Source organism: Onychostruthus taczanowskii, unplaced genomic scaffold (genome assembly GCF_017590055.1).
Source record: "Onychostruthus taczanowskii isolate IOZ18803 unplaced genomic scaffold, ASM1759005v1 scaffold12, whole genome shotgun sequence".
Lineage (NCBI taxonomy): Eukaryota > Metazoa > Chordata > Aves > Passeriformes > Passeridae > Onychostruthus > Onychostruthus taczanowskii.
This window is the reverse complement of record NW_024498351.1, coordinates 9,786,914-9,813,529: the sequence shown is the minus strand read 5'-3', so window position 1 is coordinate 9,813,529 and position 26,616 is coordinate 9,786,914. Positions and strand designations below refer to the sequence as shown.

The 26,616-nt window shown below is 35.8% G+C and overlaps 1 protein-coding gene across 1 annotated transcript; it reads right to left on the bottom strand.

Moving 5' to 3' along the window:
- Positions 1 to 308: 308 nt before the first annotated feature.
- Positions 309 to 25,047, bottom strand: ANXA10 (annexin A10). The gene is made up of 12 exons (XM_041427844.1): positions 25,030 to 25,047; positions 17,571 to 17,652; positions 15,592 to 15,686; positions 11,473 to 11,586; positions 9,282 to 9,372; positions 8,828 to 8,907; positions 6,062 to 6,115; positions 5,837 to 5,930; positions 4,366 to 4,461; positions 3,675 to 3,733; positions 2,496 to 2,618; positions 309 to 1,698 (listed from the first exon to the last, which is right to left on the bottom strand). Exons 1-12 carry the CDS (start codon positions 25,045 to 25,047, stop codon positions 1,630 to 1,632), a joined length of 975 nt encoding a protein of 324 aa, XP_041283778.1. The 3' UTR covers positions 309 to 1,629.
- Between the last annotated feature and the right edge of the window lie 1,569 nt (positions 25,048 to 26,616).

Genomic DNA, 26,616 nt, shown 5'->3' with positions numbered 1-26,616 from the left:
CTCGGCGCGTTTGCAGTCCCGAGAAGTGTCCTTGTTCCTTTCTGCGAACCCGCAGAGTTAAAATCAAGTGACTCCGGAGTGCCGAGGTACGGCTGTTGGGAGCTACCTCCAGTTTACGGTTGCAAAGTCAGAACAGAACTTCGGTTTACAATGATGTTAGTGCTCAGCAACTGGGGCAGTGCTCAGCTTATTTTCCTCGCCCCCCGCCCCCTTTTTTTTGTTTACTTTTACTGCCAGCGCCGTTCGCCCCAAAGTTCTGGCTTATTATCCTCCCGAAGTGTTTGGAAATGAGTCAAACTCAAGAGAGGTTGGAAAGAAATTTTAAGTTTATTATAAATCAACATATTTGTAGCACGATGTCAGTATTTGCAGTGAAGCCAGATGTGCTGTAATTAGCGCTATTTCCAGAGGCTGAGGGAAGCGACAGGCGCCAAGGGCACAAAAGCAAGCAGGTATTTGTGCCTTTCTGCAGCAGTGCTCTGTTCAGTCACACGGACTGCACCTGCAGAAAGTGCCTCTGTAAGAACATCCGGAGCGCCCGTGTCCAGTTGGACACCTTGTGGCGGCGGAGAAAAGCCACGGGCAGATGTTTTAGTGAACGCTACCACACTTTCCCTCCCTTGTGTTTCCATAAGAGGCTGACAGGGAATACTACGTCCAGCATAGCATGCCCTGAACAGCCCCGGCGTATTCCAGGCAGCGTCACGTTGTTCCGTGGGGCGAGGACTCGAGGCCGGGCTCTGCCGCCTCTGCTCGTCGCTGCGGGAGCCGCGGTCTCCGGCTGCTGTGGCGGATTGTCCGCGGCTGCTCCAGGGAGCGCCGCGCCCTTCAGCCTCGCTCGGGGGGCAGTGTCACCCACAGGCAGTCAGTTCTGCCACCTAGAGCAGTCTGGATATACCTCCGTGCTCTGAAGGTCAATATTCCATGGATGTTTAAAATGAGATGGGTAAAAATGGAATTCAGAGTTTAATCCTCTGGAACTTCTCTGCTTAGAGTTAAGTAGTGCTTCGTCTTCCAGGTTTTCCAGTGCATGGAGTACTTGATTCTGATTTTTACTTTTGTTTCAAGCAGAATAGGGGAAAGGCCATTAAGTATGTAATCTAAGTAAAAGAGAATACGAAAGCCCTCTGACAGTGATAGTAGATGGGGGCAGATGCTTAGTGTGGTTGTAACTAAAACAGCAATGATGAAGAGCATAAAATATGAGATATAAGAAGTAGGAAAGACAAGAAAAAATTTCCTTAAAGGAGGAAATCTTGCTAAAAGTAAATAAAGCAAAATATTTTCTCTAGTGTGAAAGTGAATGAATTCTTCCAGAGCCTGTTGATGAATGTTTGGGGTGTTGTGACACTAAATAATAAACAAAAGCCTGCGGGGAGTCATTTTACACTTGCTCCGTTAATTTTCATTAATCATAAAATCAGAAATATTAATTAGAACTAGGAATAAAACCATGTTCCTGCCAACATTTTTTCCTGTCTCAAGAAAGATTTAATATTAGCAAATGTACATTACTGATTTTGCTTTTTTTTTGTTGTAAAATAGGGATCTCTTACAGTTAGTGCATTTCATATAGCTTCAATAATTTCTATTTAAAATAGGTTTTCACAGCTTTCAGAGTACATCTTCTTAATAATCTTCTGTATCACCAGCACAGATAGCAAGTAAAGCACTCTCGTAATGCCCTGAAGCAAAATGCTGCAAGGAAAAAAAAAAAAACAAAACCAATATATTTCTTTGACTGTACTTTTTCTGAATTTTTCTTTTTTTGGTGTGTGACAAGGACTAGACTACTGTAAGGTTTTATAAAATACTGCATTGTTTTCATAATGGTTCTAGGCTGAGTTTTTTTATTTTAATTTCACTTGTTATGGCCTTTGGTTTCTTGGGCACTTAGAAACTGTCTTTGAAAGGCTGGATCAAATCTGTTTACTAATTCTCAAGTTCAATACCAAAAATTCATGACCAATTTTGTAAAGTTGCTGCATATCTTGCAGTTGGATTATAGTGACATAAAAAAGGTAGTGTCTTAGCAAGAGACATTTTTCTGTACAATTAAACAGATTCAAAGTTTTCTTTCAAGATGCAGACCAGGAGTACAAGAGGAACAGGGTTTGTGTAGGTACTATCTAAGCACAAGGATAAAACCAGATATTTACTCCAGTTTTGCACAAAAGTGGTACCAGCCTAGCCTTACAGATCAACATGAGATAAGATGTTCTCAATTAGTGTAGAAACCATTCATACAAACTCTTGTTCAGCACACACTGTCATGCCCTGTTTATAAACACATCTTGCATTGGGGAGGGATAAAATCACAGAGAGTGAGTTGAGAATTAATTTCTCATTCAAATCAAACTGAGGCACTGAAAATGTGATACTGTTTTTACATCTTGCTTTTTTGTTTGTTTTGTTTTAAACCAAATGGATAAACAGAGTGGTACAGTCTGTGTGGTACCAGTGCTGAATAAATGCAGAAGTTTGTAAAAACTTACTTTAATGTCATGGAAGAGTGATTTCCCATATCTCTCTTTGTATCGCTGCCGGATGTTCATCAAGTCTATCTCACTCCTGGCAATGAGAATCCTAATAACTGTTTTATTGTGAAACCCAAAGTCCTAAAATGAAAGAAGAAAATGAGAGGAAACTTGATATTTGCATAATATGTGTTTGCCCATCTGTGTAAGCTCGTATAAATGTTTAATAGATAAAGACAAGATATACCCATATAGGATATATAAGTATATAGCATATATAAGGTATACCCGTAAAGGTATCCTAGATGTTAAAGGAGTCTAAGGGTTTTATTCTACTGAGTTTTCATGTACTCAAATAATAGAATTCATGTAACTTTATAACAGGGTGTCCCTATATGCCAGTGATTTATCCATGCACTGAAACTTCTAAGAAGGGAAAATATGACAAACTTTTTTCAATATTCCTAGGAATTCAGTTTGTGAGTAGCAGTTGTGACTGTTGTTGTGGAGTCCATTCAAACTATAATGAGGCCAGTAATCTATTTCACAAAAATGCTGCCTCATATGAATTCTGTGAGATTTTTAACCATAGCTTTAGAATTTACATACCTTTCGTTCAGATGTGTTTTATTTTAACTGTTTCGAAATAAATTTTCATAATATAATTCTGTGAAGAATGGGGACATCTAGTGGCAATGAAAAGTCAAAAGAAATTAGCACTTCTACAAAGAATAAAAGAATCTGCATGAAGTGCTACAAAGAAATATAAGCATTTGTCTTCATGTAACATTAATTTATTATTTAAGTTTTAGCCATACTTATTAAATATTTACAGACAAAATGTTATGTAGTAAGAATAATGCACATTGAGTTCTGCACAGCAGGAGGAGTTTCCATGCATAGAAAAAAAGTCTTCAATTAAAAAAAAATTGACAGTTACCAGACAGATAATTTTAAGGTATCTAAATACTTAAACTTTTAGTTCTATTGCTTAGGCACTTCTACTGCTAAGTTGCCTAGGCACTACTGCTTTGAAATTTATGTAGGTACCAACAGTTTTAAAACACGTGGTCAAACCTTAAATATTGAAGAGACTGATTTGTAAGTACTTGTTTTAGAATAATCAAACAAACAAAGAAACAAAAAAAATATAGGGAAGCTTATTTTTATGAAATGTGAAGTAGAATGACTACTTACATGAATTGCATTATAAAGCCTGTAAGCAAAGTAGGAAGGCTTGTCACGAATGCAGAGAACTAGGAGGGGAGAATTGCAACAGGTAAACAGAAGATTATTATAAAATAATTTCTTTAGTGTTTGGGCTCCTTGAAATAAAAGGCTGGGTAGTGCTGTCCATGTCTCAGGTTAAAATTAAGCTACCAATATTTACTAATACAACTATATTTATAATTTTGAAAGTTTGGTGGTGGTTTGCTGTTACATCAAAAGGCCTATTAAATATCAGTGAATACACTCACATGTCATATTTGTAGAAATATTTTTATCCTTACTCTATAAAAGAAAGATAAATGTACATAAAGCTTGAAACTTATTTATATACCACCAAAGTCCTGAAAACATATCTGGTTATTTAATATGTAAAATCAGTTGGAAATGCAGTTATCACACAAAATTTATTATCAAATAAAGTAGATACTAGTTCTGCTCAGGCAGAAGCTAGTGCTGCATAGATACATTTTTAGATTTACACTAACACGAGAAAGTAGTTAAAACATTCTTTTCTAATTATCTCTGAAAATTTAATTGCACAATATAGGAGATTAAAGTGGATAAATTATCAGAAAAATAGTATTCTTGATGCACAAGAGATGATATACTAGAATTTATTACGAGATTGCTGCTAGTAAAAAGAATATATTTACATTACCTATTGCAACCAGTAATTCTTGAAAGTATCCATCGTAACATTCATTAATGGCGTCGACTATGTCTTGCCCAGAGATATTTTGGAACTCCTGGAAAACTTGGGGGGGAGGGGTGGAAAAAAACCTTGTTTTATTCTAGTTCATTAATAATGGTCAACTTGCTTTTTTGTGTTTTTTTTTTTTCCTTGCTTCTCCCCAGTACTATAACTGTTGAGTTTATTTTTTACCCTTATTATTCTCAGTGTTTCAAAGTGTTTATATTGCCCACGTCAGGCAACCTAAATGAGTAGCCTGAAACCTGGCTTGTAGGACATTTTCCCCTGGGCTCTTCAGCCTACAGTATGAAATGAATGCATGCCACATATCTAGCAACGTCTGTTTGTGACACTCGGAAGAATGTCCTGCTGGTAAAACAACTTCCTTGCTTGGCTCGGCTGAAACTGGCACGACTCCTGGGTTGTGGCAAGGAGCCAGGACTCACGTGACGCCCACACTCGCTGCAAGGTGCAGATACGCAGACACCCAAATGTCCAGGGTGTGCTTTCTCCATTACGGAAGGAGGAAAATTCTTTTTCTGCTGACTACAAAACTTATGGAGGACTACAGTGCAGGCAGGGCCCTCAGATGTCAGGAAGAGAGCAGAACATAGAGCAGGTGTGTTAATCCTGTCATCATCAGCTGGATGAATTTGTTGATCCATGACAGCAAAGTAGTTCTAAGCTACTGTTGGAAGTTGTCTTAAGAAATACAGCTGGCTGCACAATGATAAACTTGTCAGCAGACAGACTGTTTTTCTACTGCAGAGCAGAAACTCAAACTTGCCACCAGGTGAAATAGGTTTATTTTCTACAAAGGAAGATTTGGATAAGCTCACATAAATTTCACAGCAATCTGTAGCTGTATCTGATTTTCTATTTTAAGTAAAAATGGCCCTTGTGTTTCTGTTCGTTACTGGAAAACAGGTGTGAACAATGAAGTCCTCTCATAAAAACTTCTGTGAAACTTCTGGGGAAAAGCTTCAACAAAGTAATGTGTTTTCACATGCAAGCATTTGCTGAAAATATTCCATCCAGCTCTCCCTAGGTGTTTTCCCTCATAAGAGTTGCTTAGGAAAAATGAATAAAATAGTTAAAAAAAAAAATCTCCCCCATCCTGTTGTGTCATGTGTAGACTCAGTGCAGCTGTAACTTTTGCCTTTCTTTGGTCATACATTGTTCTCTGGGTTACTAGGCATCCTGATGCCTGTCTGTTCTGTCTACAGCTGTGAGTAGTCATCGGGCAAACTTCAGTTTTTTATTACTTCCAAATACCCATTCACATCAGTGCAAGTCTGAGAGCCCCAACAGTTCACACTTGGTTTCAGGCTAATGACCTGCTGCACACTGACTGTCTTGGTATGCAGAGCATGGCTTTCTCAGCGAGTCCCATTTTTCCTTTACACTCTGTATGCAAACAGCTGAACTGCTGGATTACCCATCCACAGCTGCTGCTGACTCCTGTTGCAGAGAATCATTTGCAGCATGTTTTTGTGTTCGCCTGTCTTCTGCTGACATGCTTCCCATAGAATCTAATATATCAGAAAAATTGAAAAAAAAAAAAAAGCAAAATATTTAAAGTAAGTCCTTTTTTTTTTTTTTTTTTTTTTTTTTTTTTTTTTTTTTTTTAATGTTTGAGAACTTCACATCTGAGCATATTTACCATTGCATCCTGAGCAGCTGTAGAAGGGTCTGCATATCCTTCCATCCTTGTTCCCTGAGGGAAAAAAGAGATATCAATTCTTCAAAAGTTAGATCCTAAACCACTGTAGGAATATAAAGTTCTCTGTATGAAGCTGTGTTGGATTTCTTGAGGTAACAAATATAGGCCTTTAGGTTGAATCAGTATATTGCATGGTTGAATTTGCAAATGTGGACAATATCTTCAAGATGTCACATTATGTCTTAGTTTTCTTTAATAAGAGGAATTCTGGAATGAAAACAGTCTTGTGTGAGGAAGAAGTGGGGGAAGTAGATAAACCTATCCCATTTTTAGTCCTATTTTAAATAACTTTTTACCTGACCGACACAATCCCACTTCTATTTTCAGAATTATGGATGTTATATTGTTTACTCTGATATGTAACTCTGAGGGGAAAACAAGGATAAGAGTAACATCTGCCATTCACTGATTAGTTCTTATCAATATTCATATTACCAGAAAAATCTTTTCTCAATGTATTTTTCTTCTGCGCAAACCATAGGAGCAAGATCATCAACTAATAGAGATTTTGCTTGCTCATAATCATTGTCTAAAATTAAGATCCAGGGTTAGGAAATGGTTTCTTTGATGACAACTTTGATACACAAACCCAAAAGAATAGTTCCCTTTTTTTCCATACATTTAATAGCTTTTCAGTTACACAAACCAAGCTAAATTCTTAAGTAAAGAGACTATGGTCTGAATTATACAGTCAGAAAAAGAGAAGAGCACCTACTTTTGGAATTGCTTTTATAACCATAGTCATCTTGTAAGAGTACAAATCAGCCTTGTTTGCAGAACTCTTAAGAATCTGAAGCTCATGTATTTACTGCCTTAATAATATGTGCTTGAAGCAATTTTGTTTAAAATTTACAGTCATGTTACCTTATATATGAAGGGAAGGATTAAAATTAGGTATTGGCTGTGAGCTTGTAGAATGACTTATTTGTAGTTCTTTTTTGTTAAAAATGCTAATTTACATGTTAATTAAATGGTGATAATTTCACTCAGTGAAATTTCTAGTAGTAGGATAAATTATCTGAAATGAGTTGTGATGGAATGGTTGCATAAAATTACATACACAAGAAAACAGGGGAATAAAGACAGGGCAGTGTACAATAAAATAACTCTAATAATACTCTGCATGAGTGAAATGTCCATTTTCTCCAGTAACATTTTATAATTATGTTTTAAATTGTAGAAAATTATCATATTTCAATTAATACCCAAAAAAAGAGAATTAGAATAAAATCTGTTTGTCTCAGACTAGAATATTAATTAGCCTGAATTTGAAACTTTTTAAACTCTGTTAATTTCTTTAGGAAGGACCATAACCTATAACTTCTAATCTGCCTCAGGTTGTACATGAAAACCGTAAATACAATACTATAGCAATTGAATAGTTTGCTGTGCAAATGTGGAGCATGTGTCAGTTTTCTCTCAGTAGTCTGATTTAATAGAAATCAAAGCAGAGGTTTTCTGCAAAAAAGCATTAAAGGATGCACTGGAAATGTTGCATGGTTATAGAACTAGAAAGGGTATGTTTTAATGAAATACCACTGTGTTTTAATATAAGATGATATGCAAGCATGAGTGATTTGACTAAAAATCTTCAGAAGTTCAGTATAACTGAGCCAAGTTGAAATTTCCTGCAACTCTTCCTTATCTTGAGTGAAATAGCAGATTTTGTTAGCCATGAAATTGCTGATTTTAGGCTTCTTTATCAATACCTGCTGGGGTTTAAGAAAATTAGGTCTAGTAATGTATAATCAGAGATTACTTTAAATTTGGTTCATTTGATGGGTAAAGTATGTCCCATGGTTTTAATAATTATGAGAAGTGAGGTCGCTTAAGTGAGGTTGCTCTTCAGTTTTAAGCAAGGAAAAAAATTTCATTATTAGGGACAAAACATCCAGCATGAGAAAAATATTTTCTGTTTATAGCTTCTATTTTTGAAACTTCTGTCTTTTTAACTTCAGTGAAGCCTACTGTTACTTCAAATTTGTGTAAGAAGTTTTTCCCTAGACATGCACATATTTAAAAGTACAGATACACCTTATGTATGCTGTTATCCCATGGCAGTCCTTTATTATTTGTTACTCTGGTTTACAGAAGATTTTAAAGATAATGAGCCCAGTAACTGCAATGAGAATGACAAGGATGACCACTCTGTTGTATAAACTACGGACACAAGTTGGTATGTAAAAGTGATATTTCCTTTGCTTCTGTGCTAGCATTTTGTGGTTTAGCATATATAATAGCACAAAGAGCATTATATTTTAAGCAGTGAATTCTTTAATTCTTTATTTCTTAGTCAAATGTAAATATATCTCTATTTTCACATAATGTTTGACTTGTTTATCATGTATTCTGATAATGGAGAAAACATACACTTTTAAGAATTACAATCACACTTGTACATGCAAGTAGACTCATTTTGAGATGAGACAGATGGAGCAAAGGGTCAGCAGGTGAATACCAATGGGAATTTATAGAATAATCTGTTTACCTTTGCTTCCATCTGATATCCAAAGTCTAAGTCAGAATAGATTAAGGAATTCAGTTTCTCTTCTTCATCAGCTTCCCTCCTGTTTCTTGTTTAAAAGTGCAGCCCTATTGAACTAGCTTTAATCACAGTCACCTTAAAATGCAAAACTTATCAAATACTATTGAAAGTCATTATGAATCTTTTAGAAATGTTAGTCATGGTTCTTGTTATTGCAGTACCTGAGCGAGGTTCATGAGTGTATCTCTGAAGTGCCCTGAAGTCTCAGAATTGATATCTTGTTGAAGATCAGTATTATATTCTAGATTAAACCAAAAACATATAATCTAAAATCACAAATGAACATGCTCTGAATGGTACAAACGAAGATTATCAATCAAAGGATAAATAGGCTTACTCTATTCCAGTGTAACCTGGGCAGGTTCTACAGGGACCTGGCTCTGGGGCTGGCACATCCATCTGGCCCTGCTGGAGGCCCTCAGCCACTGTCCCCACTGACTTGCCCACCCACCACATTGCTTCAGCTTTTTGTATGTAGGTATGGGAGAAGATGTGGAAAGGGAGCCAGTCTGTGCTGGTCTGTACTGTATTTTTGTAGTTCTGTTCCTCTGTTTGCTAATACCTCCAGAACACACATAGTACAGCTGCTACTCTGCACTTGGTAAAAAAGCTTACGCATTAGGTAGGCTTCTTTCATCTGGAAGATCTCCATATTTGATCTTGAGGCTAATATGTCAATCAGGCATTTTTCTTCTGTGTCTATTCCCTATATGGAAAGAAGTAAATATGAAAAAATGTTGTGTAGTAGAAACCCCAGTTTTTAAAAGAAAGCAATGCCGTCCTTATCAGAAATAACAAAATAATAGCAGTTTCTGTAGTGTACTTTTGCATAATCTACCTGCTCAAATTAATATATTTCAAATATATTTCTAAATCTGACTTTCAGCATGTACCTTAGCAAGTGGGAAATGAAGCAAGACTAATGTTGACAGAAACATAATGGGAATAATTTTGGAACTTTAGTAAGAATTTTTGTTTGCTGAAAGAAATCAGATGCAACAATTGAGCATACATCCCTAGCAAGTGTTCAGGAAATCTGAGGTAGACATGAGCATAGGTATTATGTTAGTCTTCTCTCTTCTTATCATCTTCTTTTTTTTTAAATAATTTATTTAGGAATGCTGTAGTCTGTAATATCTAGCATAGAACTTGGTATTAAAGGAAAGCATCATGGAGTACATGCAGTGCTGCAAATCACTGTATTTTCCCACAGGGTTTGAATTAATTTTATAAACTTCAATTGACATAAGATGTGGTGCATATGCTGCTTTTGATATGCTCATGGATAGTGTTAATGACTATTCTGCATTTGGGATAAAGGGAGAACATTAGAGCCCATAGATACACATGGGCTGTTTTTTTTTACCTTGGCCATATGAATCCAGGTCAAGATAGAGTACTGTAAGACAGTTCAAGTTTGATACACATTAAGGAAAAAATAAACTTTGGCAATTTTGTGAATAATGCTAATGAAAGACATGATTCCTTTGTTAGTGATGATATTTCACAATCCTTTTAATGCCAACTATAATAAAGACATACCAATACTTCTAAAGATTTAAGTGTCTGAAGAACAAAAAAAACCTATTAACTTTTTTTTGGGGGTGGCAGAATTCTCAAAATTGGCAAGATAAATCTTCTTGCCCAAAGTCTTGTAATCTCTGTCTTGCTTGTGACAGCAGACAGCAGCAAATATTCATGGAAAGAAAAGGAAACCAGTGTTGAACTTTGATATGACTTCCTGTCTTTTAGGAGTTGGTAATTCAGGAATTTCCTGAGAAAAATTATTTTCAATAGTGAACAGCCAACCTGGTTTCAAAGAATATATTGAAGTCCTCTATGAACTAAGTTGTGCTTTTGGTCTCCACAATGCCCTCTGGGAATGAATTTTACCAGAAATGGCCTGATATTTGAAAAAATGTTTTTGTTCACAAACTTCAGTTGTGTGAGGATTGCAGTCTCAGATCCAGGGAAGAAAAGGAAGCATTTCCTTCAAAATGGGAAATCAGTTCTGTTTTAATGGAGTTACTTTATTGTAGACACACAGTTTGTGATGATTGGGAGTGGGGCCACATGGGCTGCCCATCCCCAGTGGGCACAGCTGTGAGCAGCAGGTGAGCAGCACTGACAGCAATGAGCCATGGAGTGCCCAGGGGCACTGACCAACCACCAAAGGACACACAGATGCAATGCATGTAAGGTGAGGAGTATAAAAGGCTGGACTAAAGAGCAAAAAAGGGTTGATGCTTGTGACCTTTTGAAGTGGATGATGTCATTCTGTATAGGTAGGTGCCAGACACTTTCAGATGAGGTATGGTGGTACTCTGTATGGGTGTATGCTTAAAGTCTTCTGAACTTGTATGGTGATACTCTGTGTGTCATGGCCCTCTCAACTGTGCAGTACGCTGTGACGCTTTGTCACGGAGTAATTTGTAAGTGTTTGTGCAAAGACCTTCTGCTAAAGAAGTATTGGTCTTTAGAGAGGTGGACTTAAGTGCATGGCACTGGCTGTGGAAGTAAATTTGGTTTGTAGCATACATAAATGCTTGCAAAAACCAGTACCTTACATTTGCCTGTATAAATATTTCTTCATTTTCTGAGTTTATCATGGGTGTTAAATGGGTTGTATATGCTCCATGACAAGGATATTATTTATGCTGGCTTTAGCACACTGATGGACTAAGTGATAGTACACTACACCAGTGTACTAACTATCAGTTGCTTATCAATCAATTAATGTAAAAAAAAATGTTTAGTATTCTAATTAATGACTGTAACTATAAGCAATTCTGAATATGAAGATTACCTTCAAGGCATGCCAAAGCTCATGGGCATCATAAGATGCTGGTGGGTACATCAAGCCAACCATAACTTCTTTAAAGTGATGAGAGAGATTCTCTTTTAGGTCTGTTATCAGATCCTTGAAAAGAAAAAGAGAGTGCACAGACAGGATTATCTCTATATGACTATAGAGATACTTTACACTTTAGTAAGGCAACTTAAAAATTATTAGTAGTTTTCTCTGTAACTGATTTAGGATGAACTGTCAAAGATGAATTCTAGCTAAAATTAAGTAAAAAAACCCAAAAAACCAAAAAAACTTTTAAGTAGTACGTGCTTGTTCTACCAGTATGAGCAAGATGAGCATAGGGGCACAAGCCAGTAGGCTGCAATGGATTGTTGGTTTTCAGTTCATTAGAACAGAGAAGAAAATGCAGATATTTAAGTGCAGCTATTACTTAAAGTCTTGGAAAACTGGATATCACAGCAGAGTGTCTGTAGCTTCCCTTACCCTACTCCCTGTGTGAATCTGAGAGAGGTAAGCACCTTTGGAATATCAAGCTCATAAAACACAGGTGGTTTCTTTTGATTTTTTTCAGTGTTAACATGTGAATAATTTAAGAAAAATCATCTCTATTGCTCCTAGTACATAAAAATATCAGCTTTGGATAGCTGGGAGGTTATGTATATGTTACATTCAAACTGAATTTGATAGATGCTGGATTAATAATATGGAACCCTCTTTTTCCTCCTCATATTTCTCAGTTCTTTCTTGCCAGATAGCTGAGTAATGGATTAGTGTTTCCTCTCCATTCTCCATTCCTAGTAGCATCCTTCAAAATACTGCAAATGCCAAGAGCTTGTTAAGTTACTACTAGCTACTGTTTTTGATTGAGGACACTTGTGCAGTCCTTTTTTAAAAATATTTTGTGTGCAGCACTAGACACCTGTAAGATGTTCTAGTCTGTCTGAATTGAAAGGCATGCCAGAAACAGTTCCCATTTTACAAACGAGTGTGATTCCAGAGCTGTATTTTTTCAGGCCTGTACTTTGATTTTAATATGTTTCTGAATACAATTAATTTAATAGCTAGAGTAGCAGTGAAGGAAGACATATGCATATTAAAAATTAAATTTATGATGGAGAAACATACAGTCTTTGGTGAATGCACTTTGGATTCATTTGACAGCCACTAAATCGCACATGGCATGGAAATTAATTCATTAAGGCATTTTACTTCTGATGACATGCCTGTGGGAAAATGGATTAATAATAAAAATGGATACTACTTAAAAATTACTCCTGCAATCAGAACGAAGGGAAGTATTGGAAATAAGAAAAGACAATTCTAAGTTGTCATTATTTTAATTTCCTAATCATCTTTGCTGTAAGTAATCCTTGGAGGCTAATTGTAAGAAGGAATCTTAAAACTTCTGTCTCAATCATGCAGCTAGTTCAGATCTCTAATTTTTTTTTTTTTTATATTGCCTTCTAATGTCTCAGTTTACATTTGTCTAATGAATGGGCATAGTGGCTACCAAATTGAGCAGACTGAAGTGAAATAAAGAGGGAAAAGGATTGGGCCAACAGGTTTACCATAAATTGAACTGATGAGGTTAAAACAGCTGTTGCCTTGCCACGTCTCTTCTCTGTCCTGTGATATTTGCCACTCATAAACTGGGCTTGCCAAGTGGTGCATTTGTTCAGTGCAATATAACCAGTGGGGCAAATTGCAGCCGGGGAAGTGCGATGTGTACTAAATTATCTTTCAAAGCACAAACTGGAGCAATTCAATGCAAGATACCACATTCTTGGTGGGGTTTTTTTAGAAACTGTCAAGAGTATCATGATGAATCTTGCACTGTGAAGTGTAACCAGTGATTAATGAATTCATTTGAATTAAAATTATGGGTATATTGGAGTATGTTCCATGATTTTTAGAGTATTCTGTACCCCATTGCTAGAATATGAAAACAGTTTTCTTGCTTTTCCCTTCTATTATTATTCATAATTTTAGAGACTGAGATTCTTAAAAAGGACATCTGAGGTTTTCTTCGGCTTTTTTTTTTCTAGGACATTAGGTCTGTGTCCACTGCCTTTATAGCACTTCATGTTAACTCATGGCTGAAAGAGGTATGAATTTAAAGGTAATATTTGTTTTCATGGGGACTTATTGATTTGTTTACATTTTTGTTTTGAAAAGAAGAGCCAATTAGCTTTGTGGCAAGCAAGTCAATAATTGTTCTCTGTGAATATGAAATAATTGCATTCCTGAAGGACATTTGCTAAGGCTTTATTGTGATACTGTATTATCTCTAGATCATCTTTATGTATCAGAGAGCAGAAATTAAAGCTAAAAACATGACATTACTATTTTAAAACATTTTCCCTTGTTAAAGTGATAGGTCCAGTTGATACACTGTAGAGAAAAGTTTAAAACAAACCAGCCAACTGCTATGGATGGAGTAGAGAAGGACTGTCCAGTGGTGGAGATAAACAAGCACTTGGGAAGAATGGGCTTGGGTGCTTCATGTCACAGGCACCTTTGGGTAGCTTGACATACTTTAGTTTGCTATAAGTAACATTAAAACTTAGGAGTATTGTATGGCTAAACACTGAACTTGTATAGTTTGCATGTGTGCTGGTAACCTAATAAATGCATCATAATAGAAAAAAACAGGTTTAATAATTTAGGTCCTGATTTCTGTCACTGTCACGGTCTCTGGAAGGTGGATAGCTGTGATTCAGTTATTGTTCTTTTATGGTCTCTATAAAATATACTTATTCATTCAAGGCTATGTCTAAAATATGATTATTGTGTGTTTCATTTTTCTTAACAGTCCAAATGAAGTCATTGATCTCCTGGAGATGAGTAACAACACAAAATCAACCTACTACACTGATTAAATCCAGCTCTTTTTCTCCAGCTCTAGTACAGTAAGTGTGTGTTTGAGCTTATTCAGGGGTCAGCGGTTTTGAGGTTTTTTTTAGTATAGAGTTGGCACAAAGATTGTCTTTAGAAAACTTCTTGGCCCCCAAACGTATTCTGCTGGTTAATGAACTGGAGGTGTAAAAGCACCACATAATGTGGAGGTTTTTCAATGAACCATTTCTAGTTAACCCTAATTAAGGGAGATGGCTCTGTGGTAGCGTTTGTGCAAACTCATTGTTCTCAATCATGCTGATTGATTCAAGGACAATGGCCTTGAAGGAATTTTCCAGTGAGTCCTTAGTTTTACAGGCTTCAGGAAAAGAACAAAATCCAGTTTTCTTCAAAGTGTTTGTCTGCCTTCTTTCAGGGCAAGGGCATGTCTAGTCAACTTAAATAGTATCTAGTTTTACACTGTACTTTTCATGACTTTCACAATGATTTTTCAAGGGGTGTTACTGTTATTTTTGTCCTTATATAGCTGTAGCAACTAAGGAAAATGCAGGCACTGCAACTCTCCCAAAGTTAGTTGGTTAGCAACAGTAGATCTGGAAATAAAATGAGGATCTCTATCTCTGTGTATGTTTAAGAACTTGGATAACAAAAATTGTTATATACAGTAAGTATAGATAAAATACAGTTTTTTAACAATAACTTTGTCTTAAATTTTAAACACCTTTCAAAGATAATAACTTTAACATTAAGCAGCTCAGATGACTATAGTTCTTACTGTACAGATGGGACTATATGAAGTGTCAGACTGTCAGTGCTTGAGATGTGAACATTAATCACTATGTAAGATAAAAAGCCTATAACTCTTTTTGTGGTGTTTTTCTTTGGTTACAATACTATTTTATTATTTATTCCAAAAACTTGAAAAATGTATTTCAAAACCCCCCAAAAGCACATAAAGGAAGAAATAAGTCTGTTCAGATATTTTAGGTTGGGCAATAGAGAAGAATGGCCTGTAGAAGAAGGAACTTTTCTTGTCCTTTTCTAACTCTGTGGCGGACAGCACTTCTGCTGTAGAAATGACAATGTGATACCATCAGAGGTTATCATTAGCTAGTGAGCAAATTTGTGTGCCAGCCTGTTGTGCCAGCCAGCTGTCTGACAGGCTTGTGGTTCCAGTGAGTGACCTGAGAGAAGGGCTGACAGCTGCACAGGAGAGAGGAGAGAAAGAAGTAATAAAAGTACAAAGTGTTTCTGTCCTACCCTGCCATACATGTCTCTGTATGCCTCGGCAATCATGAGCCGCTGGGAGTTGCAACGCTGAGTTAGGATTTCAATCAACACATCCTTTTCACAACCTGAAAAGGAAATGACACAGGCTCTAAATTAACAAAGTGGTGCTAATTACTTACATTTGTGATTGCTTGTGTTTTGTTTAAGAACACTAATTTTTTGAAAAACTGATCAAGATACTGATATCCTGCTAATATTTACCAATCAGTTAGATTTCTGTGCTTGTTGGTCTTGCACTTGCTGGTGTAATACCATCAAAAGGTGAAGCAGTCTGTTATTACCAGATGCATCATCACCTCTCACAAGCTCAGTGGATTTGAAAGCATCAATAAAACAGGGGCTTTCAAGGATTCAGAACCAGGCTCAGTAGCAGGATTTGTGGCTGAGCATTGGAAGTCATACTGGTATGTTTTATTGCTATTGATTAAATTGTCATTTAAGAATTAGGGATCTGTTTTATGAGGATGATAAATTTGTTAGACCATTTGTTGAAAAACTCGAAGTTAGTATTTCAGAGGAACTGTATGAAGTTTTAAAATACAGTATTTTACTCCAGAGGGCATTTTGTTGAAGGTTACCTATGATGGTTTGCTTGATAGGTAGAACATACTAGTAAACTTCTATAATGAATCTGTATTATTGCTTATGAAAAATAATAGCATATTCAGAAAATTATGTTGGAGTTTTAAAATTGTTTTTGCATCCCAACGGTTGGGATACTGTACATAACAATTTCTTTTTACTTTTCAGAAAATAGTTATCATTAGAAATCTTTACAGCTTACATAGTCTCTATAGTAAAAACTGTGAAGGATCCAGATATAGGAAATATTATGAAACTTGTGTAGTATCACTGGAACAGCAGAGGTGACTGAACATCCTCATAAGAATGAATGCCATGTGCAGGATTAAGGGTCAGTGTCAGTGCCTGTAAAGGATATGGTGACTTTACCTTATCTGATGATGAACTGTTTATTTTGTCAATTGTCCTTTAAATTACAACTTTGTTCCATGTACTTTGATAGGCAGGTAAATGAAGAATATCATGTACTTGTACTTAGAGTATTAAATGAAGAATATAATGTTTATATTTTTGTATATTAACAACATTAAAATAGTTCATATTTTAGCGACATTATCTTAAAGGTACTCTTTGAAGTGTAGGGAGATATTTAAAACTTTTAATCTGAAGCCAGTTTTCGTCATAAAGACACTTCAGATTCCCCTTGATGAATAATGCTTATTGTGGTTCATTTGACATTAAATCTGAATCCTTACATTTTCGTTAAAGAAATTGAAAACAGCATGCAAGATCTGGTGCTGTACAGTCTTGTGAAAAGCCTAAGGGGTATAAAAGCTATGATACAGAGAGCAATTTTAAAGTGAGGAAAACATTTCAGATTTACAAAAAAAATATAGATCAATATTTTTACCCTCAGCAATACCAACAAGGTTGAATAGGAAAACTTTAAAAATCTGAACTGAGAAAAATTCCTTTTGTGAACAAAAGTTTTTTGGAACCAACACTGAAAGCAAAACCAGAAAAGATAATGAATTCTTTAAACTTTCTATTCCATTTGTTTTTATTTATGACTGAAAAAGAGACTTAGCAGAACTTGGTAGCACTTAATTGTTGAAGTCACAACTAAAATTCTTTCATTTCTTAGCCCTCACTCTAGTGATGCAACACAGAATTCTGTTTTTCTTGTTTTCTCAATGCAGTGTTCATTACTGTAAGTATTGGTATGGATTTTAGTTTAATCTTGATCAACTCTTAGTTCCTGTAAATGCACATGATTTATTTGGACATCATCAGTGTGTCTTACTGTGATTCCTTGAAAAATCTGCAGATAGGTGGCAACAATTTTATGAGTTTGTATTTTGCCTTATACTTTATGAGAGCTTTCTGAAAGAGAGGAAATTTGTGTTAGAATCAGTCAAGATACTCACTAATTCCCTGTAGGGCTCCTCCTAGCAACTGGGCATCCATTATAGGGTTAAAATTTGGAGCAGGAAAAATTGTTCCTTGTGTCTACAAAAGAAAAAAGCAGACTTTAATTGAGGTGTTTATATTTTTAACATGATATACCTTATTCTGCTGCAAACCTGTAATCATAATTTAAATTTTCTTTGCTCCATGAGGAGCAGGAAGGATGTGGAGTTTTTAATTTATGAAACAGAACTTGCAGTTGACCATAGGAAGACAGACCATATTGGAGGAAGTTGCCCCTAGCATGAGTTGGGCCTGAATAGGAAAAAAATGGTGAGGATTTACCTTAAAATGTAAATCACTTTGCCAACCTATTTAAAAAATATTTCATATTTCAAATTTAATCCATGGTATCCCTGACAGTCTTCAATATTTATTCCTCATGGTATTTGTAATTTGAAAGGACTAATGAGAAAATGATGAATGAGATCCATAGGTTACTTACCAACCTGGTGATTTATTAAAGCAGTGATGTTACTGCCAAGCGAGATAGTTTTGAGATTGCCATGCAGAAGACAATGCAATTTTTCTAGTTGCTTTGTAACTGATTAAATTGTCAGCTCGTTCTCAGTGATACTTTATTTCATGTATTTTTTCTTATTCTAAGAAATTTGTGAAGAATAAAAAGAACTAAATTTAATAGAATCACAGACCAGTACAAACTGAAGAAAATAACTGAGTTTGGCAGATACTTAGCTCTGTCTTCTGGTTAACCACTTTAGTTCGCCTGAGAATACTGTCTGCTTTATCTGACATACCAAATATAAAGATTCTTTTATGACGATTCTTGAACCCAGTCAGTACATCAGATTAAAATGACACCATTAACTTCATGTTTACATTTCAAAGAAATATGGGATATATTTTATAAGTATGAGTGGCATATTGTTACACGTGCTTCCTAGAATCAGGGCTTACATGAATTATGCTAATTAATTAATTTTCTTGCTTTAAATATACGTGAAAGTCTTTTGTACATTGTGCCTTCACATATGATGGCATACGCAGACATTTTGTGCATGGCCACTAATCACTCTTGCCTGGCTTGAAATCTAAGCAGAGGAATTAAAAAGCACCAAAGAAAGATTGTGTATGTTAGCTGAGAAGGAAGACACCATTTTTTGATACATTTGATCACTGCTTTAAACCCACCAAGTGAAGGTAGGAACAGGGTGGGGTAAGGTAGGGTTTGACTACTAATTAACAAAAAATTATGTAATTTGTAACCAATGAATGCTATGTTTCTGTTTGTTGAAATCTATTAGCTCTGTGAAGGTCTGATGATCAGGTAGTTGTCTTTTGTGGCTTACCATTTAGCTCATTCCCTTGTGCAAACTAGAATTAAAAAATTCACTCGGTGTGTGAATTGGTGTTTGCGCGTCAGGAAGTGAGCCTGCATTTGGGACACAGCACTTCTGTCCTCTGGCAACAAGATGCTACATAGCAGGTGAGAAATAAAACCTTGCTTCTAAAGTAATGGAAAAATTCAGGAGGTTTGCTTTTCTGAGAAAATGATCACTCTAATGCTCTTTGGTGTATCTGGGGAGAAGGAAAGGTGGTATCGTTTGTAGTTGTTGAGCAAGACTTAGAGTAATCTCCTGTACTGAGACATGAACTTGAACATTGGGGCAGGCGTTTTGTTTTGCTAAGGTTTGTTACAATCTTGTCATACTTTGGAAGCATCTGTGCTTACAATGTTTTTTTGCTCAAAATAACTCAAATAGTTAAGGAAATATATCGAAACAATGTTGTTGTAGGAAAGCTGGGGTTCTGCTTTGAGAACCTAGGGCCCAAGGTGTAAAATCATGTTTTCTTAAAAATCATACAGGCTTGCCCTGCCTAAATATGCCTAGGAAATGTCTAGTTAGCAGCAATGTTCATCACTGCAGAAACTGAGGGAGCAGAGAAGTAGAGGCATTTCTGAATGCCACTACTGAATGAAACTTCAACAGATTGGGTTTTGATCAGGGAACAGGCAGCTACATATGACTAGATTGTTCCTTCCTGTTATTTTTGGCTAGAGAATATCTACTGCCCTGTTTTGAAGCAAGGCATTTTTTAGGCTTGGTTGAACATCTGAGTCTAGTTACATGTACTGCTCTCTCACTTCATTCCCACTGAAGTCGGCTGTGATTGACCCCTGTAACTGAAGAAAGCTCAGTGGAGCTGAGCAGGAGCAGTGTGCCCGTGGAGCTCAGGGAAAAAGGCAGTATGTGGCCAATCACAGCTGGTGCAAAGAGCTTATTTTAGCTCAGCACAAAGCAGACTGAGTGTAGCTATCAACATTTGAGAGGATGAACTGGTGGTATGAATGTTTACATATGACTTCACTAAAAGTGTGTGAATGTCTTCTTGACTTGGCCAGATGAGCATGAGGGGAGTGGATACCTGTCTAAGTCCAACACAGAGTATAAATACTAAAAAGGTAGCAAAATAACTTGGAAATAATTAAAGTCAGCTGACTTAAACCCATAAATTCCTTACCCATGATGGCCAGCAGTGCAGCAGAGAGCATGTCATGAATGTCATGAAAGGTAGTAATGCAGATCTCATCTGTATTACATCTGTGTTATGTTTTCAGCACATTTTGTATTACTCTGCTAGGAAAACCTGTGTAAAATCACTTAACTTGATATTATACATTACAGCCTCTATGGCTGAAATATCTGAAAGAACCTAGTGAGAGAGTACTGGACTCTGACATCAGGATGACCAGTTTTGCATCTATGGCCAATTCTGTTTTACTTCTGCAACATCATTTGCTTCCCTAAGCTCTGGAGAGCATAGGAAAATTACCAGTATGATCTCATGTTTTTTCTTCTGCATGCCTTAAGATGGTTCACTGCAGGGATGAGCAGAAACTGCTCTTCATGGCAAAGTTAAATGCACAGAAGTGAAAATTGCATTGTGGTTGTCTTGGTGATGTCAGAAGAAGTTCATGTTCACTGAATATCATTTCTCTAAATACAATGCTCTCCAACCCATCCACACCAGTAAAACAAATTGTGACAAAGTGACAGAAATATTTTTGCAAGTGGAAAAGAGCAGGGACATTTTTGCACTGTTTAATATTCTTATTGTGACAGATTTTTCTTAGTTTCACAGATAGCATCAATGAAAGTATTTTTGATTTCAGGGAGCTTTTGGTTCCTACCCTTAATGAGCAAAGACTGGGGTGGGTGGCCTACCCACTCGCTATTCAATCTAACAATTCTATAATTTTTTTCAAATAAAGAAATTAACAGGAATTTCTCCAATAAAAATTTCAAAATAAGTCAACATTATCAAACAGCCATTAGTCTCAGTAGTGTGGGATTGAGTGAAAAAGGAACTTGTGTTATGCTCTGAGTGTCAACTTGTTCTGTGAACACTGCAGATAAAAACAATTGGGTTTTTTCCCCTGATTTTTTTTGTCTCAGTTTCCCTATGTACTTGCAGTTCATTTCCTCTCCTTGTTCCTCTAGGAACAAGCCATGGGGTCCTTTCTGAGACAACCACTGGCTAAGTAAAATATGACTCAGTCCCATGACTGAGTCCAAAGTCTGGATGTGTTATTTGGCTAGTGCTAGGCCAATGGAATAAATGACTGTTGAGTTCCAACTGCTTTATTTTTAAACTCATAATAGAATTTAGTTCCCTCACCGAACAGTGTTTCCACAAAACTTCAGAAGAGATTGCATTCCTCTACCAATATGATTGAAATTCATTATAAAGTTCAAAGTTAGAGCTAGGAACAGGTGGATTGATGAATATACACAAATGGAGCCAAACTTTCTGAAGAAGGGGGAAATGTCTATAGTTACTGAAAAAATGTAAAGAATTGTACAATTTAATTTTGATATCTGGCTTCTAGCATCCCTCACAACATAGTCATCATTTTGCTGGAGCTCTCATTGCAAGATTAGTATTCAGTGCGACAGACTTTTCTGCATTACAAAGAATGTCTTCAAAAAGCATCAGAGAAAAGTAATTTCCAAGAGCAATTTAGCCTTTTTGTGGGTTAATGTAGACAAACTGCTGTATGTGAACATAGAAGAATGGTTTTCATGCTGTCTTTCCACTGCAGCATCCTGGTGAAGGGGATATCTGTTTTTCAGAAGGAAAAAATCAAAAACATTTTGCTTTTTTTTTTCTCACAAGTGTCAAAGTATAAGCAAGTAAATCCCCAAAGGTGATTCAATAATTTTTTATATTAAGATATTTAATCTTATCTCTGATCTCAGGATACCCTCATGTTCAAAACCACAGATCTGTCTACTTATAGTATAAGTATCTCTGGTTTTGTACATATTCTTTTAACTCTCCTGTAAGAAACTCATTCCAAATTAAGCTGAGCAGACAGAACAGCTTTGTGTAATGTTGGTGGAATGAATCAAACAATGAAAAAGATTGGAAAGGGTCTGAAAAATTTATAATGGTTCTGGAAAATGATACTTGGAATTTACCTTCTTTCTTTGCAAAAGCAAGAATGGTCAGTAAAAGCTGTTACTAATTCATAAGCAGTTCAACAAAAGTATCAGTGAAAGGTGAGGCTGCTTTTATCAAGTTATGATGTGCAAACCTGAGGCAATTCAGTCTTGTGATGGAAAGAATTCTGAAGTATGAACAACCTTCTAATAATATTTGTTCAGTAAGTCATTCTGCTGATAACAAATCAAGTCAGACTCCTTTGTCTGAATATTTCCCATAGGGGATGTCTCCTAAAATAAAATGTTTTCTTTATTAGCTAACCACATGCTATGAGCTAGCTATACTTTTCCAAAGATATCATTTGAGTGCAACTTTATTAAATAAAAATTCCATGAGTATTTGTTGTGAGTTTATTGTATGTGTTTCATTTAATTTCAATAATATATGATACAGTAACTGGAAGGGATACTTCTAAACTTGGAAAATTCATTCTCCAAAACCTTCCATCTCTCTGTGTATGTATTTCAGAGAGGTCACAGATGTCATCTTCTCTAATTTCTGGTAGTTTTACCTGTGGCATGTATTATAGGGTATTTTTTGTTTTGTGGTGTTTTTTGTATGTAATCTCTGATAAGGATGATGCCTTGAATTGCTGAATCTGGCAGGGCTGTTGCTGTTAACAGTTTGTATATCTCATTCTTGATCTTGAAGGACTCCATCCTGATTGCTTACAGATAATGTATGTAATTACTGATATGGGCAGCATAAAATATAAAGAAGATCATCTTAAAGAAAAAAAGCACATTTTGAAAGCAATGCTGCTTTTTTTTTTGTTTGTTTTTTTTGTTTGTTTTTCTTATGCTTCTGAATTAATGATATATTCAATGTTCTGGAATTTCTTGAAAAATATCCCGAAGTCCAAAGTGTACTTAGAGGACTTCTTTGCAATCTAGAGTAGCGTTTAAGAAGAGTAGAGAAGAAATGCATGCTACGGTCTCACCACTCAGTCCTGTATAAGCCCTGTTTTATTGATTAAGGCTTGCTAGAGTGATTTTTCTGCTATTCTGTTGCTGAGTCTCTTCAAAGAAAACTGCCAGTGCTCCATGACCAAATTGCTCTTGAAATACCAGCAGCATTTAGGGGAGAATGTTTACATGCAGCTCTGTCCCCATGTCCCCATTCTGTCTGGATGCCTCAGAAGGGAAGGCTGTTCCTAGGATCCAGTGATCTAGTTCATAAGAATACCTAATTTCTCTCCCTTTCCATTCCATAACACATGGAAATTGGAATAAAGAGTAAAAATTCACCTAACCTGGGAATCCATCCCAATACTTTTCAGAGAAAGCCTGGAGTCAGATTTCCTGTCTTTCCTGGGACTGATATGGTCCCCATTTGTCTACAGTTGCTTCTCTGCTCTCGTGTCTCTGTGATTATGAAAAAACAAAGCGTTTATCAGTGTGCCTTTTATGTTTAGGAGAAGAGGGGATAAAGAGTTTACATTAAAACCATTTATTCTGGGGTATTTTGGTGTAATTCAGTGTATCATAATTAGAAACCTGTGTCCCTTCTGCTCAAGTAGTTCATTAGGCTAATATGTAATAGTTACTTTATATTAAGCCTTATACCATTGCAAACATCTGCCAGTTAAAAATTGTCTCATCTATTAGATTTTCTTTATAATGCTATCAAAATACTGAATTATTGCAAATATAATAATTACCAATTGTAATGAATTTAAATAATTTCTTCTCGAAGTTATTTTATAAGGTACTACCATTAATATCAGGACAACATATTATATACAGATACAGTGTCATTATTTAAACATAATTGGTTGCAATAAATCAGTAGAAGAAAAGAAACTGTCTTCCTTGTCTTCTACAACAGACACAAATCTACCTTTTTAAGGTATAGTATTTGTTCTGTCTTCCTTAAATTATCAGGAATAGATTACGAATTCTAACTGTAATTAAAAGAAAAAAAAAAGAAACTAAGAAGGAAATATCTTTTAAGTTCTTAACTGTCTAGTAAAGGATGCAAGATTCCAAATTGCAGAAAACCAAATATATTACTAATCATGATTCAATAGCAATCACTTTAGAAAAGCAAATATGTGTGATATAATTTTATCAGAATAGAAAGATTGGAATAATTAGTCAATTATACTTAAAATAAGAAAGGAAAAAATATTTATCCTTTAGAAGAGTCCATATTGATTTGTAAGTTGGGACTGTACATGTAAGAAGCCTTTGGAAGGAATGAATCATTATTCATACCAATAATAATTGAAACAAAATCCTTAGAGAACATGATGATCAGTATGCCAGGTACAGAGAGAAATTTGATATTTTGTTGTCAAGATATAGTAACTCCACCACTTTCCAGAATGGAGATTTAAAATTTCATTGAAACATTTTTTTCCTCAAAGAGCGCTAGTGAAGCCATTTAAAATATTGTGCAGCTTTTTGATGGGGAAAAAATCACTGATAACTGTTCTTGTGTTGTGGCTCTTGTAGAGGTAGCATTTTTTTACTTTAAAATATTTTTCACGCTATGAACAAAACAAATTTTCGTAAATGATAAAGCTATTTAGTTACTTTATGCTGTTATGATGGTCTTGTCAAATTATAACCCCATCAAAATAGTGCCAGAAATAGGCATCTTCTGAAAGATTCCCATTTTTATCTTTTATACGGTTGGGTAGTAGCAGCTTAGTGTGAGCATGGAAAATCTGCCTTAAAGGTCCTCACAAGGAGGCTTGCATTGCTTTTTCTTGAAAGGTCTAGAATTATGAGACAGGAACTGATAATTCTTTTTATTTTAGTCTTTGTTTCAGACACTTCAGATATATATCTAAGAAACACCAAGATTAGACCCAAATCACAGATAAATTATCTTCGCCTAAGATTAATTTCTACCAGTGAAGGGAAATGGATACCAACACATGATGACAACTCAAGAGGAATGAAACGTTTTGGAAGATTTCAGAGAATAAATAATTATACTCACGTAATCTCCACAATACATTTTGCTACAAGTCTTCAAGTTATGTTGAGATGGAATAGTAGCTTCCCTAGATTAAAAGCAAGAGTAATTAAATCTTGTTCTGTTTTGGAGACTTGTGAGAAGCCATCCAATCAAACTGATATGAAGTACATTAGGCTCCAAAGTAACAGTGAAGCAGAACCTTGGTACCTTGTGTCCTTGGGCTTTATAGATACACTGTGTGCTTAGTCATTAACCATGCATTGAATAAGTGTGATTATAATGTAAGTAAACAGAGACATTAGCCCAACACCCTCTGTTCTGCTGTGTTGATTTTAGGAATCAGAATTCAGCTAGTCACAGGATGAAACAGTCGCCTACCAAAAGTGCTCGTGTTAATCATTTACTTTACAGATTGGATCTGGTCTAGTTCCTGTTTTCATCCTTGTCCTGAAATTGCTCAGCTCATCACTTGCTCTGGTATCTATTTCTAGCTGGCATGTACAGGAAGATGCTTTACAGCCTTTATATGTCACCCAGAGTAATCAGGTAGCCTTAGTGGAACTCTGTAAATGAGGATCTTTTCATGCAAGTTACAACTCGCAAAATCCTGCGAAGAGCTGATCAAAAATCCTGTGCTGTTGCTCTCTCCAAGGACTTGTACAGAATCCAAACTATCCAACTGACAGTAAACTCATTTTTCATAGCTAATACCATATTTTTCTGCTTATGATAACTAGTATTGTAATAAACCAGTGATAAAACATGAAGTTTTCTCACACACACAAGAAAGGTAGATAAAATAGAGGAATATAAAAATAGAGGTGCAGAATCAGTCTGTATATCCTCTCCTGCAACCTGAATGGAAGGTATAGACTACTGTAATCCTGATTGAGTCCATTTTAGAGGGGTAATGTTTTCCAGTAGTTGTACAGTGACAGTAGCTCAGAATTAAATAATCCCAAATTTTCTTACTTTTCTTAATGTGTCCATCACAGACTTTGGAGCACTTCTTAAAACATGCATGGAGTTTTTTTCCTTATAATTTAGGAAGACTTTGGAAAGAATAAAAAAAATACTTTTTTTTGTAGCTGTAATACCTTAGCAGCTCTTCTAATTATTTAAAGCTATCTCTGGACTTGTATAAACACAGCAGTATTGATTTGAGTATAAGCTTTTTCATGTCAGCCCATGTTATGGATAACGGCTGCAGGTGCATCCTTAGAAACTGTTGGAAGATTTTCCCAAAGAAACATGTAAAACATAGGCTTCACAGTGGCATGCCTTTACTTTCTCCCTTTTTTTTTTTTTTTTTCCCTGGGGCTCTGGTAGGTATTTTACTTTATTGTAATTGTACCAAGTACATACTTTATCTCTATATCTTGAGTGCTCTTTGAGGGTGGCTGGGGAATGCAGTTCCGCTGTACAGGTAAGAAAAATTATCCGTAAAGAATCTGGTCTGGCTGGTTAGAGGTGCTGAAGATGGTACTTAGAGTAGGATTCAGTCTCCTGATGATACATATTTTAAAGCAGTGATAAGAGTAAAAGACTATTTTACGCCTATCTTTTTTACAGACTCTTAATTTTTTGTCTATTTTTTTTTTTTTTTGC